At 55.8% G+C, this 21,120-nt stretch overlaps 1 protein-coding gene across 1 annotated transcript; it reads left to right on the top strand.

Annotated features, from left to right (window-relative positions):
• The first annotated feature begins 3,772 nt into the window (after positions 1-3,772).
• Positions 3,773-20,475, top strand: NPEPL1 (aminopeptidase like 1). Its single transcript, NM_001034297.1, has 12 exons — positions 3,773-3,976; positions 4,646-4,831; positions 5,395-5,565; positions 8,512-8,601; positions 9,047-9,128; positions 10,781-10,923; positions 15,254-15,331; positions 17,853-17,953; positions 18,182-18,305; positions 18,531-18,707; positions 19,112-19,222; positions 19,753-20,475. Exons 1-12 carry the CDS (start codon positions 3,827-3,829, stop codon positions 19,909-19,911), a joined length of 1,572 nt encoding a protein of 523 aa, NP_001029469.1. The 5' UTR covers positions 3,773-3,826; the 3' UTR covers positions 19,912-20,475.
• Positions 20,476-21,120: the final 645 nt, after the last annotated feature.

Below are 21,120 nucleotides of genomic sequence, written 5' to 3'. Positions count from 1 at the left end.
AGCTAACTTTAAATGATGCAGAGAAAAATACCTATATGTACACAAATACACATACACACACACATATATATATATGAACCTAGGTAAAGGGTATACAAGTTTATTGTACTGGTTTCTCAACTTTCCCATAAGTTCATGCATTTTTCAAAAAAAGTGTTTAGGGAAATGTGATGTTTATGGCAATTAGTTAATTTTTAATCCTTTGAGGATTGCAAATCTTCCAACTGGCAAGTCAGATGCAGTATTTACTAAATGTTACAGGGAGGCTCCCGGAGCTCCAGGCGTGGTGATGAAGGGCACACACTGGATACAGACAGCCTTTGGGGAGGTCGTGAACAGGTCTCCCACCGCCTTTCTTGGATGGGGGTCACTTCCAGGCCACCTGCCCCGTGGAGAGTGGTTGGAGCTAAGCCTCCCTCCATGTCCTCTGGGCATAGGAAGTAGCAGGCCATTCTCAGCCAGGAACAAGCCCTCCTTTGACTTCAGGTTGATCCTGACTGAGGCACATTCACTGGCTTTCAGTGGCCACAAGGTCAAGTCCAAATGCCAGGGCTTAGCATACATCTCAAGGCACACTGTATGTGCAGCCATGGGAGCCACAGTGGTTCCAGAATGCCCCACATCTGCCTTCAAGACACACACACACACACACACACACACACACCACCCCCAATGCCTGATCTGGCCTGAAGCTCTTCAGAACTGATAGTTATATATTTTGATTTTATGTAGATACTCTGGCATGAAATTAACACAAAAATGCACATGTCATACACTGAGAGCCATCTAATATGATATGACTAAAGAAATATGTTCTATGGTCTAGATGAACTTATTTGCAAAGGAGAAATACAGACACAGACATAGAGAACAAAGGTATGGATATCAAGGTGGAGAGGAGGGTTGGGATAGATTGGGAAATTGGGATTGACATATATGCCCTACATTGGAAAAGACTGTGATGCTAGGAAAGATTGAGGTTAAGAGAAGAAGTGGGTGACAGAGGATGAGATGGTTGGATGGCATCACTGACTCAATGGACATGAATTTGAGCAAACTCAGAGAGATAGTGAAGGACAGTGAAGCCTGGGGTTCCTGTAGTCAGGGGTTGCAGAAAATCAGACATGACTTAGCAACTGAACAACTACAAATGTATAAAAAATACATAACTAATGAGAACAACAACAACAAAAAATGTTTTAGAATGTGACCTGTACCAAAATCTTCCTAATATGTCCTGGGAACTTTATTCTGATTTCTTCCAGAAGTTTTTAGTCTTTTCCTCAATTCCTAAATTAAGTTTGAAGACGCAGTTGAGTTTGGAATCAGTTTCAAGTCGTCAGAAACATGAGTTACTTCTTGGGTTGCATTAAAGAGCCTGGTAAGTTGTTTTAAATTTTCATTTTTTTAAGAAAATTAAATTTAGGTGAATTTTTCATTGACAGTGAAGTATATACTAAGCCATGGATTAATACCTTCATAAAAACTTATCTAAACAAAGTGGGGCCTGCCTTATTTATGTTGAAGTCTGCAAAGTCCACATTGAAAAGGGGGAAAGTACTTTCCTGGAATATAGTTACATCTGTCACAAGCAGCATCTTGAGGAAATTGGCAGGCATGTGAAATGGAGTCATTCCTCAGTGTCTGTTTAGTTTGGATTTCTTCAATTCAGGAGTGGCTTAAAACCAGAATCAGGAATATCTGCTTCTAACAAGCGTCTCCCATTTTCTCTTGCATTGTGTACATAAGTGTTCAATAAATGTTGGTTAGATTGAATCATCTTGTTCACCCTTTCTTGGGGCCATGGGGGTTATTCAGTGTATTCTTAAATATAGAAGAATTCTAAAGGGAAAGTGCTCTCTCTACCAACAGTTTCTCTCCCCCTCCAACTCCCTGTACACAAAAACTGCCAGATCCGGCTTTCTAAAACGTGGCTTGGATCCTCCCTCAGTTTGCAAAAGTCTGTGGATTGAATCAGACTCCCCATGTTCCCTCCCCACCCCACCCCCCGCCCCATGCCCTTCCTGTTCCCTAGTCTCTGAGCTCTGGTTCCAGAGCCCTATGGACACTGGGTCTGTCTTGTTAGCCTGTAAGTCCTGTTTCACCCATTTGGGCAGGGCTTATGTCCCTCACCTTCTAGGAAATCAACTCCCCTGCAGAGGGCCAACTGCCTGTCTGCAGTGTATTTGCAAACAAGAGTGAGAGATCCTCGTACATGCTCTTCATACCCTTTACAAATGTGTGAAAACATTCAGCTGCTGTAAAATCTTTTGAGGAAAATAGGATCCAATTAGCACCGACTTTTGTGTCGGGAAAGCTGAGGGTTTCGAAGGAATTCCTTACACTAGTTCAGAAACTGAGTGCCAAGGCCCTGGAGAAAAAGGCAGACACAAAGGCCTACCTTCAGAAGGCTGGAGCTCTAGTCCAGGGCGATGCTTGGGGCCATGGCTCAAAGCCCAGGGACAGACATGGAGGGAGCAGACAGGGAAGATGAGAGTGTGGCTTGAGGGTGGGTGGCAGTTCATGGAGTCGGGGACACGCTGGGAGGTCAGCGGCCTTGGCTGCCACGCTAGACAGTTGGCTTTGCTGTTCTTTAAAGTTGGTTATGACGAGGAAATTCTAAATATGAGGATGGCTGCATGGAACTAGCTGAGGTTACAGAGAGGGGTGCCAACAAGGGGCCCTTGAGCAATGAGGATGTGGACACCATGGGGCAACAGGATTTTTTAAATGACTCCTGGTGGAGGAGCTTCCTCAACTGCGTCCTTACCCAGCGACCCTCGTATCTAAGCCGGGAGCTGGACATACCCACTATCCACCAGACGCCTGCTAGCTTCATCCAGGTCCGCCAGCCCAGTCCAGGGGCCCTCCACTAGCCTTAGATCCTCAGTGAGGTGGGCTCAGGGGTCTTGTAAGCTACCAGGTACCCTTCCTCTCTCCCTAAGTGAGTGGTAGGCTGCAGGGACAGCTTTCAGCCCAGGGTGGGCTGGACAGGCCCCACACACACACCCATGGGTGATGCCTGGCTTTATAATTGGCCATCCCAGAAGCAGCGACCTGGATGGAAATCCAGACCCCCATGCCCTCTCACATCAAGGTCAGTGCCCAGCAAATAGTGGGGGTCTGAGAAAGGTTAAGGAACTCACTGAGTGAGGAGAGGGGACCGTGGAGTCCAAGAATCCCCAAGCCAGTCCAAACTGACAGCGTGTGGTGGGGAGAAGAGTGGGGCGGGTTCCCCTGGACCACCACCACGGCTCAGAGACCCAGGGGCGGGGCGCGCCTGTCCTTGGGGCTGGGCTGGCTCAGGCCTCACCGAGACTCTGGTCTGGTGGACAGGGCTGGGGCAGACTTGACGTTGGGCCCGCATCTACTCAGGACCCGCTGGAGGTCAGAGCCACCAGGGTCCACTGGCAGCCTGCCAAGGCCGGGGCCCCATCCCGGAAGTGCAGTGCTTCCTCCCTGGCAGCGGGAGGACCAGGAGATCAGGGCCGGGGTGAGCCGGCCTGCGGCGATCTGAGGCCTAGCAGGACCTGGGGCCTGCCGGGGACAGGGCCTGGTCGGGCCAGGCCTGCCCCGCGCGGTCTGGGGCCTGGCGGAACTCGGGGCCCGCTCTGGGCTGGGGCCTGCCCTCCGCCCCGCCGGCCCGGCGCCCCCTCGCGCCCCGGGCGGGCCCTGCACGTCTCGCGAGCGGCCCGGAGCGGCGGGGGAGGCGGGGCCGGCGGCCGGGCAGGGCTGGGGCGGTGCCGAGGCCCGGCCGGAGCGGGAGCCCGAGCGCGGCGGGCGCGGCGGGCGCGGCGGCCGGGGCGGGGGGCGCGGGCCGGCGAAGATGGCGAACGTGGGCCTGCAGTTCCAGGCCAGCGCCGGGGACGCGGACCCGCAGAGCCGGCCGCTGCTGCTGCTGGGCCAACTGCACCACCTGCACCGCGTGCCCTGGAGCCACGTCCGCGGGAAGCTGCAGCCCCGGGTCACCGAGGAGGTGAGCGGGCCGCGCCGGCCGCCATGCGCCGCCCCGCCGGCCAGCAGAGCCCGGGCGGGGCTGGGCCAGCGGAGAGGCCGCGGAGGCCCCGCCTCGGCCGCCCGGCGCCCCCAGCCCGCCAGTCAGCCGGCCGGGTGTGCCTGGCGGACTAGGCCTGCCGGCGAGGCCCGGGGCCGCCCGCCTCCCGAGAACCCGAGGCGTTGGCTCCCGTCCAGCAGCCTCGCCCGGAAGCCACTCATGCCCTGCACCCACCCGGGCCGCAGGCTCGTGGGCAGAGCTGGCAGAGCCCACTAGGTGCGAAGGAAGTGCCCTCGAGGGGCCCTGACGCCGCCTTCCGAACCCTCCTTCCGGAACCCTCGTGGTGGTGACGCCTGCCCCTTTCCAAGACCCCTGCCTGACTGGTCTCACCCCAGTGCCTTTGTGGCAAAGCAGCCCCCAAACTGGCCGTTTAAGTCTCCAGTGCTTAATCCCACGAGGGTGGACGTGTGCCAGCAGACGCACACGCGCTTATCTAGTGAGATGTGACACGTCTTAATTAGGGATCCAGGGTGCCAGGGAAGCTGCAAAAGTGCCCATTTTAGTGAGCAATGCCGGTGTCCACACGCAGTGCTCCTGGCAGGCAGCCGTTTGAAGCCTGGTGTCTGTCTTGTGTCTCCCCTTCTGATCCAGCTCTGGCAGGCCGCGCTAAGCACGCTCAACCCCAACCCCACGGACAGCTGTCCCCTGTACCTGAACTATGCCACCGTGGCCGCCCTGCCCTCCAGGGTGAGCCGCCACAACAGCCCCTCGGCTGCCCACTTCATCACCCGCCTGGTGCGGACCTGCCTGCCGCCGGGGACCCATCGGTGTATTCTGGTGAGTGCTCCTGAGAGGCTGGCCCCACACCCGCCCCACCCGGGCTGCCGGTTGTGTGCAGTGTGCTGGCCGTACTGGCCATGATCTGTGTCTCCCACGGCTCAGTCTTGGGACCGCAGAGCACTCTGGCCACAGTATCTTCAGAAGTGGACGTTGGTCCACGGCTGGACATTGCCACCCCTGCTTTACAGACAGGGAAACTGAGGTCCCAGAGACGTAAGCACCCCAGACCAATGTAGGTGGCAGATCTGAGACTCCGACCCAGACCTCCTGAGCCCACATCCACCGTGCGGCCCTGCACGTCCGGCTGTCGGGTCTCGGGAGGCGGTGGACCACATCTGGCGGCTGACATTTTCTTTCTCCCATCATGGGACCATGGTTCCGGGGAAGGCCCCTGGGATGCAGGCCCTGCTGGGGCATCTCTGGCCAGATTGTTTCCACCGTGACCTCTGACCCGGCTGTGGGGCCCAAGCACTTCCTGACAGGGGCTCCCATGGGGCGACCCCGGGGTCCCCTCCCCCGCTCCGCTCCCCTCACCACAGCTCTGCTCTCTGGTGCTGCAGATGGTCTGTGAGCGGTCTGACGCCTTCGCCTCCGCCTGCGCCCTGGCCCGCGCTTTCCCCCTCTTCACCCACCGCTCAGGGGCATCTCGGCGCACAGAGAAGAAGACCGTCACGGTGGAGTTTTTCCTGGTTGGACAAGACAACGGGCCAGTGGAAGTGTCCACTTTGCAAGTGGGTGTCTAGAAGCTCAGACCGTGCCCCCTCCACCCGCCAGCTTGGGCAGTGCTCTCTCCCCCACACTCCCTGGGAGGACAGGACAGGGCTGCTGCTGCTGGAGAGAGCAGGCCCCCGGGGCCTTTCCAAAGCCAGGCCACAGGCTCCCTCCCACAAGGTGGTCTTGTTCTCAGGATTCAATTCCATTCAGCCAGTGTTTATGAGCACCTACCTCGCACCAGGCGCTTTCGTGTTTTAATACTAATAATCCCGCCCGTGTATATATCACATTACCCTTTATGGTGCGCTTTTACATATGTTATTTCATTTGGTCCTTCGAATAATCCTTTTGAAGCGAGGCAAGGCTGGAGGTAATTTCCAGCTTTGAGTCCATGTGTGGGCTGACTGCCAGGTGACCCTCCCAGACCTGTGGCTATGATCTCACCCTCCCACCTGCAGCCCCCCTTCCAAATGCCAGACTCAGGTGGTCCTTTCTGCTCCCTCACACTTCACTCTCTCAGGCCCTGTTAGCACCCCCTCATCCACTATCTCACCACCTTGCTCTTCAAACCTTTAATAACATGGTCTGATTGCTTGGCCTGTCTTAACTCCCTTCCTCACTCAGCTCACCAGCGTGGAGTTCGCCCATCCCCTTCCTGACGTTGTCTTCTAGGGGCCAAACGTGCCAGACTAGAGCACTTGTCATCCTTCCTTGAAGGGCCCCCACCCACCTGGAACCCTCTCTCCTCCCCACACCCTTCCCACCTGCCAGCTGAGAGACATCCTCACTTGAGATTGTACATCTGAGTTTAGCCTCTGTGCCTCTCACTGGTGTGGGAGCCCCATGCCCACCTCCAGAGTGGGGGGACTTGGTCCCGTGCATATTAGTTCTCTTGTGTGTGATAGAACCAGTGAGCTGGTGAGTCTCCCTGGCTCTGACACCCCACCCATCCTACGGTTCCTGCCTGGTTCTCTGGGACCAGGCAGCAGCCTCCTAATGGCCTGGCTGCCTCAAGATGCCCCGCTCTGGTTCCCGCTTTCCACCACGTCATGACCAGTGCTTCATGGGTGCTTGTCAGATGTCGGGCTCTGCTCTGAGCACACCTGTGTACAAACACCTGATTTCCACAACTGCCCATGAGATGGGTATGTTTATCCCCGCTTGAGAGCTGAACAAGCTGAGGCTCAGAGACACTAAGTGATTGAGCGCAGCCACACCAGCAAGGGGTAGACCCGGGCCTTAACCACAGCTGCCATCCATCAGCCGTCTTTTCCTCCCGTCTGGGATCGTAAGTGTGAGGTTCTGACGCCGCGTGTGGCCTTTCCCTCCCACCTGGGTCCCTGTGGCCTCTCATACCCTCCTCCTCCGTCACATTTAATGTTGTGAGTCTCTGCTGGACTCACGTCCTTGGGCCTCTTTGGATTCAGAGTCTAGTGTGGAGCCCGGTGCACGGCAGGTGCTCACATAGACGTGGGTGAATGAATGAGTGAGTGAATGATGCTGCTTTCTGACGCGATCAAGGCACAGTGAGGTGCGCCCTCTCACCTGAGCCACTGCTGCGTTGCGTGGAGGAGCCCTGCGTTCACAGGGTCATGAGGCCGGCATCCTGCCTCCCTTGAGACAACCCTCAGGGTGCTGATACACTCCCCAGACAGCAGCCAAGGGTCTCTGATGCCCACAGGTGGGGACCCTCACCCTTCCTGGGGAGGGCCTGCTGCCAGGCTGTGGGGACCACATGGCACGCCTCAGATCTGAGCTGTCAAGTGTCTGCCTCTGAGGTTTAGGGGTTAACTACCTGGGAACATGCAGGGGACTGGGCTGTTGTTAGGGACCCAGAGCTGGCCTCCCCACTCCTGTGGGCCTGGAAGAGGCAACAAGAAACTGGACGCTGTCCACATCCCTGCCAAACCCACACTCCATTTCTCTCTTAAGGCAACCAGGCCCTGGGACGGATGCTGGGGGGCCAGGTGGGACAGAGCAGGGAGGCAGAGCTGAGCATCAGGGCTGAGTCAGGTACATGGGAGCTCTTGGCAGAAGCTTTGAGGGGAGAGAGACATGAGCATGCCCTCTGCACAAGGTGCAGCTGTCTGTGTCCTGCCCTTCTTGCCCTGTGGCCAGAGCAGTGTCGCATCAGGTGCCCAGGAAGAAGGGTGAGGGTCTGGGATACTCCCATGGGGCCCACATGAGAAAAACGCCTCCCCAGCGGGTCCAGGGGCCTTTTCTCCATTGCAAGGCTCCAAGAGGCTCCTGGAGCATGTGGCCTTTGAGAGAAGTACCTCGAAGGGTGTCTGGGACCCTGGCTAGAGAAGCAAAGGTGTTTGGTCTGCCTGGGCAACCATGACAGCAGCCCCTCAACAGGGGTTTAACCCACAGGTGCTTGTTTCTCAGACTGCCAAAGGCTGGCCATCTCAGAGCCTAGCCATCCCAGATCAGGGTGGCTTCTGCAGCTGCGTCCTTTTCTTACAAGGACACTAATCCCATCATGGGGTCCCACCCTCTTGACCTCACTGAAGCCTGAGCACCTCCCCAAACCCTCCTGATACCCTCCCCTGGTGGTCAGGGCTTCAGACTCCCATAACAGAGGGTATCACCTCCTCCTGGGAGAGGGGGATGGGGTTGGCAGAGGCTGGATGAGGTGTGCACTCAGGGCTAGGCAGGAGGCCACCCACCACCAGAGTAAGGGGCAGAACAGGAGACGAGGCTCAGAAAGCAAGGAGGGCCCCATGTAAATCAGGAGAGGATGCTAGGCCAAAGGGCTACTCTATGGTTCTGCAGCCATAGGGGTCTTTCTGTAGACAGCTGGGGTCATGGGTACAATTCTTGCTTCCCTTCCACCTGCTCTCGTTGCCCAGCCTTCCCTGGGAGATGTGTGCCTCTGACACTTGTGGGTCCTGGCTGTTGGCAATGAGGGACACTTTCCACCTTGTGCCAGGACCCCAGTGACAGCCTTTTGTTTCTCCTAGTGTTTAACAAGTGCCACAGAAGGCGTGCGGCTGGCAGCCCGAATCGTGGACACACCCTGCAATGAGATGAACACAGACACCTTCCTTGAGGTTCGTGGCCCTGGGGTCCGCTGGGGTGGGATGGTGTTGATCGACCCCAGGGACAGTCAGGAATCCCAGGGCTGCCAGGGGATGGTCCACAGTCTCTGCACCTCATCTGGGGAAGCCATGGGCTGCTGCAGACAGAGTCCTGCCATCCACCCGGAGCCGAGGGGCCCCCGGTCCTCAGCCGGGGTTGGAGGGAGGACACAGCCTCCTCCTTGAGGCCCCCATGCAGGACTCGAGCCATGAGCCACAGGAAATCGCAGAGTTTGGAGGTGATTAAACCTCCTCTCCTGGGTTTAATCATGCTTAGAGCCGAGAGTCAGGGCTTCAGCTTCCCGGCCCACCCCTCTCCCACCACAAGGCATCTGCTCACCCCCGTCCCTGGCCTCACCCTCATTTTAAGCCATCTTCACGTGTTGTATGTTGTTGTTTTTTCCATGAACGCATCCAGGAGATTAAGAAAGTTGGAAAAGAACTGGGGATCGTCCCAACCGTTATCCGGGATGAGGAGCTGAAGGCGAGAGGATTTGGAGGTGGGTGGGGGCCAGTCCTCCAGGGTCCTGGCCTCAGCAGAGGCCTGGGGTACTTGGGGGGCTGGGGGGCTGCCAGGCCATATGTTGTGCTGTCCCAAGCTTCACCCCACAGGAAACCAGCCTGTGTCCAGCCCCCAGGCCAGACCCTGGGAAGCAGCTCATCCCCGGGGGAAAGAGGAGGCAGCGATTCAGATCCTGATTCAGATCCTGGAAGCCACAGGGTCCAAGTCCTTCCCCGTCCGCCCCCTCTGCAGCCTCCCCCGTGCTGCTCTCCTGCTCCCCAGGCCAGCCCAGCAGGGCCTTTCTGTTCCTCGAATACGCAAGCTCATATCCTCATCAAGACCTGCTCTCATGGCTCTTTCTCCCTGGGATACTCTCGCCCAGTATGATCTCACAGACCACCTCTTCAGAGAGCCCTCCCTGACTGCCAGGCCCATCCTTCCCACCTCCCAGGCACCAAGGCGCAGTGACAACTAGAACAGGGTTGGGAAGGTCACTGTGGTTGTTATCTGTGGCTGCAAAACCAGTTACCCCAAAAGGCAGCAGCTGAGAGCAGCACGGTCCTTCCAGTGCAGGTCTGTGGGTGGGGAACTGGGTGTGACTTAGCTGGATCCGGCCCAGGGTCTCTCCAGGCCGTGATACCTGTGTTAACTGGGGCTGCGGTCACCTGAAGGCTCAACTGGGGCCCAAGACGGGCTCCCAGCAAGTCTCACTCATGACCCTGCCATCAGAGACCTAGCCGGCTGCTCCTTGTCGTGTGAGCCTGTCCTTGAGCAGCTTGCAACGTGGCAGCTGCTGCTCTCAGATTGAGGTCTCTGAGCAAGAGACAAGAAAGAGCACACAAGCCAGAGGCCTTGTTTCTGTAACCTCCTCTTGGACGATTCCTGCCACGTCCCAAGAAACTGAGACACGCCGTCCTGCCCTTATAGGGGAGAGGAGAGGACCCACATGATCATGAATGCCCAGAGGGGATCCGTGGGGGCTTGTTCGAGCTGCCTGTCACAGTCATGTAAGCCAGTTGCAGCTGGAGGCAGTTCTGTCAGGGAACGCTTCACAGAGGAGGTGACATTTGCAGCAGGTCTTGCAGGATGAGTAGGAGTTTGTCAGGCAGCCATTACTGGCTCTTGTCCTGGTTGCTACAGTTGTTCGGTTAGATTATCAGGGTACCTTGAGGTGTGACCTCTGCCCACAGCAAGCCATGGTTTTCTCAAGAAGTTGGGGCGTGTAAACTGACAGCAAGGCAGCAGCTGGGGTGAGCCGGGAAAGGGAGGCGCCTGCTGAGTGCATGGAGGGGTCAGTGATGGGGGGGGTGAGTGGGGCTGGAACGGCCTTGAAGCATTATCCAAAATCTCTTCATTTTGCAGTCCTGTTCACTGCTTTCTGGGAATGATACAATTTTTTTTTTTTTTTCTCAGCGAGTCTTCTTGCCTAACACTACTTCACACAGAACTCAATTGCATCCCCCAATCCCACAGCAGCCAGGGGCAGGAGAGGGCGGGGAACTTGGTTCACATGGCCAGGCTCTGTGGCCCAGAGGAACACCCACAGGCCAGCAGCTGTTTGTGGGGAGAGCAGTATTTCTGGGGGACTCCCAGGAGTCCTCCACTTGGCCCAGCCTGAGCCCTCACTGACGAGTCCTATGCTTTCCCTAGGAATCTATGGTGTTGGCAAAGCTGCCATCCATCCCCCGGCCCTGGCCGTCCTCAGCCACACCCCAGACGGAGCCACCCAGACCATCGCTTGGGTTGGCAAGGGCATCGTCTATGATACCGGGGGTCTCAGCATGAAGGGAAAGGTGAGGTGCAGGACCAGGGCTGGGGGGACGTGGGGGGGAAGGGCGGCCCCTTCTCAGGTGTCGGAGGAAAGAGCAAGTTGTTGGGGCATCCAGGAGGGAGGACCCGGGGCCCCGTCCCCTCCAAGGGGCAGACCGTTCACGCCTGCACTGAGTCAGGACAGAAAATCTGGAGAAGAGGAAAAGGTCCTAGGGTGATGCCCACTGTCTTTGTGACCATCTGCAGTAAAATATTATGAGTATTATAGTACAGGTAAAGAAAACAGCCATCGGTTAACACTTATAAATAGCATTGAGTAATTTCTGACAAAAAAGCTGACACCTCCACGTCATTCTCCTGTGGTGGCGTACACCAGCATCACAGCCCTGCCGTCCAGCCTTCAGTTCGGCCAGTGTCGGTGGCTCTTTCACACTGGTCTTCTTCACGTGTTTCTGCTCGCTAGATGGACATGCCAGGTGTGTCAGTCTCTGCGCTGTAGTTGATCCAAAAGAGCACCGCTGCTGCTGCTGCTAAGTCGCTTCAGTCGTGTCTGACTCTGTGCGACCCCATAGACGGCAGCCCACCAGGCTCCCCCGTCCCTGGGATTCTCCAGGCAAGAACACTGGAGTGGGTTGCCATTTCCTTCTCCAGTGCATGAAAGTGAAAAGGGAAAGTGAAGTCGCTCAGTCGTGTCCGACTCTTAGTGACCCCATGGACCGCAGCCCACCAGGCTCCTCCGGCCATGGGATTTTCCAGCAAGAGTACTGGAGTGGGGTGCCATTGCCTTCTCCGCCAAAAGAGCACAATTAACTTTAATTTTGAAGACTTTCTGTCACATGAAGCAACTGATACACTCAGGGAAAGTCTCTAACAGAAGGGTCCCTCGGCAGAGACCAAAAAAGACCCCACTTCCCAAGAAACTCCCCAAATCATCAGTGTCCGTGTTTCTGGTTCTTTGAGATGGACCCCAGTAACTTTCAAATGTCTGTGGAGTAAAAATGTCTTACACAGCACAACCCAGGTGGTTCCCCTAGACTGTGGGCAGCAGCAGGGCTCACTGCTCCCGGTGTTTACGCCGAATCCGCCATCCGAAGGCAGGAACTCACTGTCAGAGGTGCCGTGGACACCAGCCACCTCCAGAGCCTGCCTGCCTCAGAACCAGAGTGCCTTGAGGAGTCTGTGCCCCTGGCGGTGATTAGTGTCCACGTAGGATAATGTTTCTGGAAGGAGGAGGAATTAAGACAGGCAGGTCTGAAGTTTTTATTTATGTGGTAAGGACTCACTTCAACCAACAACAGGGTTTCTTCTGGAGGAATTCTTTTACCACTGATGACAACAAGCAAACAAGCTTTTGTTGCTGTTCAGCTGCTAAGTCATGTCCAACTCTTTGTGACCCCAGGGACTGCAGCACGCCAGGCACCTCTGTTCTCCACTATTTCCTGGAGTTTGCTCATATTCATGTCCATTGAGTCAGTGATGCCTTCGAACCATCTCATCTTCTGTCGTCCCCTTCTCCTCCTACCTTCAATCTTTCCTAGCATCAGGGTCTTTTCCAATGAGCCGGCTCTTCGCATCAAGTGGCCAAAATATCCGAGCTTCAGCATTAGCCCTTCCAATGAATATTCAGGGTTGATTTTCTTTAGGATTGACTGGTTAGATCTCCTTGTAGTCCAATGGACACCCAAGAGTTTTCTCCAGCCCCACAATTTGAAAGCATCAGTTCTTCAGTGATCAGCATTCTTTCTGATCTAACTCAGCTTTTAGTTGGTTTATTATTGTTCTTAAATTCTTAACACCTGGTGTTGACCCTCCTCCCCCACCCTTGACAGGGGCTCTTGCCCCATTAGCAGCTGCATTTTGGGGGATGGATCTGTGGGCTCATTCAGACGTTGGCTTGTTAGAGGGTGGAGTGAGAAGCAAGGCTTCCTGAGGGTTAGTCATTTTGCTGGTGGCACCCTCTCCCAATTTTGCAGGAACAGTCCTGGCTGTTTTCAGAGATTTTCAAGGCAAATCAGGATCAGTGTGAATTAAGGGGCCTCAGATGTGTTCATCTCAGGACTTCTTCCACTCTTAAAAAATACTGATCTCAAAAGAGATTTTATTTATAAGGGCGATGTCTGCTAGCTGTCTACTAGAAATTAAAATTGGGAAAATTTAAAGATAGTTATTAATTCATTAAAAAGACCAATATGACCCCATTGCATGCCACTGTAAATAATGCAGTCTTATGAATAGGACTGTATTTTCCAAAATGAAAAAAAGAAATTAACCAGAAGAGTGGTACCATTTTACATTTCTGCAGCTCTCTTTACTGTCTGCCATAGTGGACAACAGCTGTGATCACACATCTGCTTCTGCATTTAGTCTGTTGCGATATGTTTTAGTTGAAATATAAAAAAGAAAATCTGGCCCCAGTCCTTCAGCAGTTAGAAAAAGGAGAAGCATTTTAATACCTTCTTCAGGTAACTCAGGACCTTCTTCTTTGCTGTTACACCAAAACTCAACAAGTGGGAGTTTTTAAAAGGTAAGTTATAACAGGGGATCTGAAGCCACGCCTGTGAGCTCTGCCACATTGAAATCTGTGGGTCCATCCTGAAGTCTGAATGCATGGTTTTATGATATCACATATGAGCTATTTGGAAAACACTGTTTAAAGAGTTATGCCGTACCTCCAGATTTTAACGCTTTTCAGTATACAATATTTTAAAAAGTTACATTTATTAATATCATCATCTATCTCATGTAGGAAGTTGAGTATTAGGTTGCCATCATGGAAGCAGATACAAGTTTTCCAAAACCCTGATTTTTTTTTTTTTTGCTTGAAAGCTCCAGTTTTACCAAGTAATGCCAGCTGTCCTGGAGGTGAGAGGCTCACTCTGGCCATTTTTGAGAAAATGTCTGCATATACCTGCATCTGGATCCCCAGAGTCTGTCAGTGGTTCCCCCCACCCCACCTCCAGGACAGTGGTAGTGGGAGAGCACAGGCTCACTGAGCTCAGGACTTGGTGCCCACTCTTGCTTGGGCTCCAGCTGCCTGACCACAACCGAGCGCCGGGCATCAGGGAGCAAGCACAGGACCTCCCCTACCCCTTCCATGCCACCAAGACAGTGTTGGGAATGACTCTTCTCTACGGTTGAGGTTTTTAAAAAGCTAATCATTTCACTGCTTCAGCAAGAAGACTTGAGTGAAATTGGCACCACCTTGTCTCCTAAAGGCCTGGAAATTAACCCAGTGACCACCAGTTCCCACAGGCCCCAGGTCGCCACTGCCCCATCGGTACAAACAGCAACCCAACAGTGATGAAAGCGTTCCTGTGGAAATAGTTTCTTTTATAAAAACAGGAATGTCAGGTGGGATCCACGAGGCTGACTCAGTCTATGGAGCTGTGTTGGTGGTGCGACATTTGTTCTGTGTCCAGGGACACAGGGATTCAGTGGCCATCTTCAGCCATTTTCCATGTGGCCATCCTGCAGGAGGTTTGATTCTCAGTTTGAGGCCCCGTTATTCCATTTAAACAATCTCGTGGTTTCTCGCAGGTTAGGTCAAAACAGCTTATTTCCAATAGTGCTAGCTGAGTCATTTTTGCTCAACTTAATTGTAAAAACAGCTCAGTTTATATCTAAAAATACTTTCCATTAAAACTCTCAGCTCGTGTAATCCAATAAGGGCTCAGAAAAATTGGTACATTTTGGTCCCGAATCCTTACATCCGATGACCTGTTGTTAATTTAAAATATGAGCCTGTCAATTAGCATCGGGAGCCCATAAACCGTAAAAGTGCTTAGCTGCTCTCAACTAGTGTACAGGAAATGGTGTTTACTTCTATGGCAAGAGGGCCCCTCGGTCTCCAGCGACTCCCTCACTAGACCCCGTCACCCAGGAAACGTGAATGCAGACAGGTGGCAAGTGCCCTTGGGGCAGGAGTGGGATTGATGGTATCACAGTGACTAATGACATTTGGGAAGAGCTCACATTAACCTGGATGGGTGGTCAAGGTCGTGACACGGAGGAACTGCAGACAGACCCCCAGGCTGACTTGGGCACAGCTCAGCCTCTGACCCAGGCCACTCTGGAAGTCCCCACTGAACCTCACACAGTTCTGTTCAGTAACCCCCAAAGCTCTGCTCAAGCTGGACGTGCGTCCCCAACCTGGTAAATTTGACTCTGGCTTCTCATTGCTTCTGGAGGATCCCTGGGTGACTAGTGGCGTTTCCTGGGTTCTGTAGGCACTCAGGTGACTTGGCGCCAGCTCCTGTGCCTCTGGGGCCCTGGTGTGGGGACTGGAGTGGAGAGCACTGTTGCTGGGGTGTCAGCATCCACTCACCTCTCTCTCGCCCCTTCCTGCCCCCACAGACCACCATGCCAGGGATGAAGAGGGACTGCGGGGGCGCCGCAGCTGTCCTGGGGGCCTTCAGAGCTGCCGTCAAGCAGGTGAGGGGGGCCCTGACTTCCTCCCTGGTTCTCCTCCCCAGAACCCCCTGAGTCTGCGTGGTTGGCACCGTCCCCCTCCACACTCCCGCGCCGGGTCCCTGGGGCCCCCAGAGCTCCTTGCTTCAGTCAGGGCTCCTCACGCCAAGAGCGTCACCCCACCCGGGCATGTCACCTCTCTGCCTGGCACCCGCTGGCATCATGGGCCCTCCGCTAAGTCCTAAGACCCCTCCCGCCCCAACCGGAATGGGAAGGGTGCTTTGGAGCTGGCTGGCTGCCTGCTCAGCCCTGGGCTCTGGCACTCAGGGCAGGGTTCTTTGGAGGGGCTGGCTGCTGTTTGGTGGAAGAGGTCTGGGGTCTGTCCTGGAATACCAGGAGTGGCCACACTGAGCCCAGACACCTGGGCAGCCAGAGGCCTCCGTGCTCCCCACCCAGAACACACAGGCCTCAGAGAGCCCAACAATTGGAGCCAAATTCCCGAGCTGGGGGCCTGGTCCATAAGCAGTGCCGTGGCTGTTCCCCACGTTTGCCCTTTGACACTGTAGAGCATGTTTATGGAGCAGAGGCATGGGGCGCCCTGGCCATCCAGGGCCGCTCACCTCTCAGCATGGCTGCTTCAGGTAACTCTGAAAAGCCCAGCCCTTCCAGTCACCAAGCATAAGCCCCTCTTCCTCAAAGGTACAGCCTGAGCAGCATGACCCCCAGGGGGAGACTTCCAGAGAAAACAAAAGCAAAAAGATCTTGGCAAATGATTTCTGCCCAGCCACGCCCACGAGGGGAGCAGAAAGGCTGGAGGGGAGGAGGGGCTCGGCCTAAGGGGTGCTGGGCGGGGGGTGTCTCAACTGTACTGGGGGGCGTCATGCAGCCCCCATTCAGCAGCACCCAGCCCACCTGACCAGATTCAGCCAGGCCTGCTACCTACTCCATTAATCAGCTCGTCAAGTATGCAAGGGACATACCCAGCCTCCGGGGCTGGGGGGCACTCTGGGAAGGGCTCGCAGGAAAGTGTCCAATAATAGGAGCCAAATTCCCAGGCGGCTGCACTGCCTGGTGTCTCAGCTATGGGTTTGGGGTGACTGCGCGCATGGAGGGTCTGTCCTGGCATCTGGACAGGTGGCTGGTGCCCCAGCAGGTAGACCCTTCCTATGGGCGAGGAACCACTTGGCAATTAAGGCTGGTTCATCAGCTGGTGGTTGGAAGTGGTCCTCGGATTCCTCCTGCTTTGTAACTCATTTTTTAAGAAAAGGAATGTGCCTCCATTTGAGCCCCAAAGTATATAATGAGGGTCATCACTCACAGAATGAAGTAAGAGTCCATGCTCATACCAAGAGGAACAAGTCATCTCCTCACAGTGGCCTCCCAGTTGCTAACAGTACAAGGGAGAGAGGTGGGAACCCACCTTTTGGCAAACAACAGCACAGTAATTGTCTCAGGTGAGAGTGACCAACAGATGCTAACGTCAGAGTCGAGTGTGGTGAGCGTGGGAATGAGAAGGGGCACCCACACAGGGGTTTCTGTGGCTGCCCTGAGGGACACTGGGGGGTGGGGGGGGCGGTCACTGTGCCTCCAGGGACTTAGTGCACTCAACCTGAGTGTAGGTACAGGGAAACAGCAAAGGGTCAAGGTCATCAAAGTCAAAAGCCCTACCTCAAAAGCTAAAGATCAGCAGGTTTGTGAGGTTAGACACTGACCGCTGACCACATTGTATGGATAGGAGGCGGGAGCTGAGCACAGACTTGAACCCAGCAGGCAGCTCCGCTTCTAGGGTACATGCTGCGTCGCCTGGCCTCTGTTGGGACCCTGCTCTAGGGCCCACCGCCAGGATGGTGGGGAGTGCAGGGGGCTGTGATCTTTGCTCCTTGGACCCATCTGTCTGTCTCTCTGTTGTGTGTCAGAGAGCTCCAGCCTGTCACCATCCTTCCTGCCCCTGATGCTCCCAGCCTATAACTGGAGCCTCTGCCCTTTTCCCTCCGGGTTTTTGTTTGTTTGTTTGTTTTTAATTGGAGGCTAATTACTTTACAATATTGTAGTGGTTTTTGCCATGCATTGACATGAATCAGCCATGGGTGTACGTGTGTTCCCCATCCTGACCTTCCCTCCCACCTCCCTCCCCCTCCCATTCATCAGGGTCATCCCAATGCACCAGCCCTGAGCACCCTCTCTCAAGCATTGAACCTAGACTGGCAATCTATGTCACATATAATAGTATACATGTTTCAATGCTATTCTCTCAAATCATCCCACCCTCGCCTTCTCCCACAGAATCCAAAAGTCTGTTCTTTACATCTATGTCTCTTTTGCTGTCTCACATATAGGGTCATCGTTACCATTTTTCTAAATTCCATATATATGCGTTAATATAGTGTATTTGTTTTTCTTTCTGACTTACTTCGCTCTGTATAATAGGCTCCAGTTTCATCTATCTCATTATAACTGATTCAAATGCATTCTTTTTGATGGCTGAGTAATATTCCATTGTGTACATATACCACAGCTTTCTTATCCACTCGTCTGCCGCCTCTAGGGTTTCAAAGACACTCTCCATGCAGTGTTCTGCTTGGCTGAGAACTCTGTGGGGCCCAATGCCACAAGGCCGGATGACATCCACCTGCTGTACTCTGGAAAGTAAGGCCAACCCCGCCCACCTGCCTCATAGCACCCACGCCACTGTGCTGTCCCAGAGCCCCGGGTGCCTGCGATGGGGGCTGGGTCCCTGTTTGAGGTGTCAGGGGCCCACGGGGTCTGGGGACTGCCCCCCAGCTTAGGGGGCCAAGCCCTTTCCAACCTTTAGGCACTGCATTGCAGTTGAGGACAGGGAGGAGGGGCTCTGAGTGGGGTGTCTGCTGTCCCCAGGACTGTGGAAATCAACAACACGGATGCTGAGGGCAGGCTGGTGCTGGCAGATGGCGTGTCCTACGCCTGCAAGGACCTGGGCGCCGACATCATCCTGGACGTGGCCACGTTGACCGGAGCTCAGGTGGGCCCCACTGTCCCTTCTGCTTCATCACCTGGTCAGAGCTTGTCTGTGAGGGTGCAGGCACACAGAGCCCATGGACCTTGGAGGGAACACTGGCACAGGGCCCCTGTGGGGGCCCTCTTTCCCTGTCTCTTTCTCTGCCTTGTTTTCTGTCAGCCCCTCTTCTGTCCTCAGTGTCCCCCAACCCGCCAGGTGATGCTCTCTACATCTCTCCCGCATGCCCAGGGCATCGCCACAGGCAAGTACCACGCGGCTGTGCTCACCAACAGCGCCGAGTGGGAGGCGGCCTGTGTGAAGGCCGGGCGACAGTGCGGGGACCTGGTGCACCCGCTGGTGTACTGCCCAGAGCTGCACTTCAGCGAGTTCACCTCGGCCGTGGCCGACATGAAGAACTCGGTGGCGGTAGGTGTGGAGCAGGGTGGACCTTGGTCCCCCTGTGAGGGCCCAGATCTGGGCTCTGAGTAGGGGAGGGGAGAAATCAGGGAAGGGGATGGCGCTCTCACTGGTCTCCCCACAGCATGTCCATTCAGCAGGCACTGGGGCATCCTCCCCGCTATGGAGTCCCCACTGGGTCTATCGCTGGCTCCCCCTTTGCCCCCAGGGTGAAGGCAGACCCCCTAGCCCAGCTGCCAGGCCCACGGGGACCCTCTCTGCTGCTCTCCACACTGGGCCCTCCACCCCAGGCCCCTTCTTGCAGACACTGGGAGAGGTGGTCGCTGAGGATGGGGGTCAGGAGGGCGCAGGGTGTCCACCGTGGCCACCCCCACCATGGCTGCAGTGGATCTTACAACTGCCTTCTACCCCAGGACCGGGACAACAGCCCCAGCTCCTGCGCTGGCCTCTTCATCGCCTCACACATCGGCTTCGACTGGCCTGGGGTCTGGGTCCACCTGGATATCGCCGCGCCCGTGCACGCCGTGAGTCTGGGCCCCGGGGGTGCCCCTGCCCACCCCACCATTAGGCCTTCCTTGGCCGGCCAGCCACTCTGCTTCCCTTGCTGGCCCCTCCCCACGGGTCTGGCTGCTCACACTCTCTCCTGCATCCAGAGCCCCTCTCTGGCTCCAGAGCACAGGCTGAGCTCATCGGAAACATTCTGTGTGAGGGTCACACGGCCAGCTGTGGTCCCCCCTGACCTCTGGTCTCCTCGTCCCTGGGAACAGTGTGGCTGCTGTGTGCAGTCCTTCCCAACCCGCCTGTCCTCGGCAGGAGGCCCAGGGGCCCTGGTCTCACCCTTTTCCTCCCCGAGGAGCCAGGAGAGGGGAGGGGAGGAGAACCCAGGGCTGTGTCCACAGCTCGTCCTCCACCGGCTTTGAGTGGAACAGGACAGGGAAGGGGGCTGTGGGGTGCATGGGGGATCAGATGCCCTGGTCCAAGAGCCCTCCCATGGTGGCGGGTTTGCTAGGGTGGGGGGCTTGGCCGCACAGGTTTCCACTGTCTTCACCCACAGGGCGAGCGCGCCACGGGCTTCGGTGTGGCCCTTCTGCTGGCACTCTTCGGCCAGGCCTCCGAGGACCCTCTGCTGAACCTGGTATCCCCACTTGGCTGCGAGGTGGACGCCCAGGAGGGGGACGCGGAGAGGGACTCCAAGAGGCGCAGGCTTGTGTGACGCAGCCGCCCTGCCCAGTGACACTGGGCACTTTACCTCACTTTGCACTGATTAATTCTAAGCAATTGGAAGATTATACTTTGAGATGTTTTGTTTTTAGTTGTCATGGTGACGGAAACAGCTCCTTCTTGTGTCTTAGGAGACAGCTCAGGGTTCGGGGGGCCCAGGGAGGGGTGAGTGGGCAGCACTGGGTTTGTTTTATGTTTGATTCCCCGCCAGCTTCTGCAGACCATGCCCCTCTCTGGGGCCCCTGCACGACCCCCAGGCTCCAGAACGCATGCACGGCCCTGATGCTCTTGTCCACGTGGCCCTCAAGACCCCCGCCTGTGCCTGGGCCCCACGGTGGGTGCCGGTGGCCCCATCTGCAGCCCCAGGCTCCGTACATGGCACCCACATTGCAGGGCACCCAGGCCCCACTCCAGCTGGGGCAGTCCCTGCCTCCAACAGACCACCCCTTTGAAAGGATGGGGCGACTTGGTTCAGGTTTTATGGAGCAAAAGGAATGTCTGCTCGGGCCCCTCTGAGTTCACTGCAAGTTGAATTAAACATGGCTAAACCACATCACACCTCTGCCTCTGTCTCCCTCTTTCTCCAGCCCGTTTTAGCAAGCAGCCCAACAACCTGCCTGTGGGTCTGAGGCTCCGGGTGCCACCATCTCCTCCCAAACCAGCACCCGACTTTGAGGTGAAATTTGCCAACCTCATTCCTGCAGATGAGAGCCCAGGGCCAGCTGGGCTCTGAGGTTCGGAGTGCAGGCTCTGGAGGGCGGGCACCTCGGACTTTCCCACGACCCTCAGTCTGCAGGGAAGGTGTCCTGATCCCTGGCACGGCACAAGGCGAGTGTTACACAGGGTCAACCGAAAGCCCCCTGGGCAGGATACTAGGAGCTGAAGGGCATAGCCTGGCCAGGTGTCAGGGAGACCCCCAGCCTGGGCCCTGCAGAGGAGGTCCAGGACTCAGGCTCTACCTGGCATAGAGCCGGCACCTCCTCTGCAGGCGACGGGAGGGCGAGAACATGCCTGCAGGCCACACATTCCCTAGCTGTGTCTGGGCTCCTTGACCTCGCACCCCTGCCCAAGGCTCCCTAAACTTCAGGTCCCTTCCCCTGCCCTGAAATCAAGGTGACTCTTTCTGGGCATGATCTCAAGCATGTATTTATTAACTGCCTGCTGTGTGCACAGCCCCAGGCTGGGCCTGGAAGAGGCAAGC

The sequence above is a fragment of the Bos taurus genome, chromosome 13, assembly GCF_002263795.3.
Source record: "Bos taurus isolate L1 Dominette 01449 registration number 42190680 breed Hereford chromosome 13, ARS-UCD2.0, whole genome shotgun sequence".
In the NCBI taxonomy this organism is placed as follows: domain Eukaryota; kingdom Metazoa; phylum Chordata; class Mammalia; order Artiodactyla; family Bovidae; genus Bos; species Bos taurus.
This window is presented reverse-complemented; position numbering and strand designations above follow the sequence as displayed.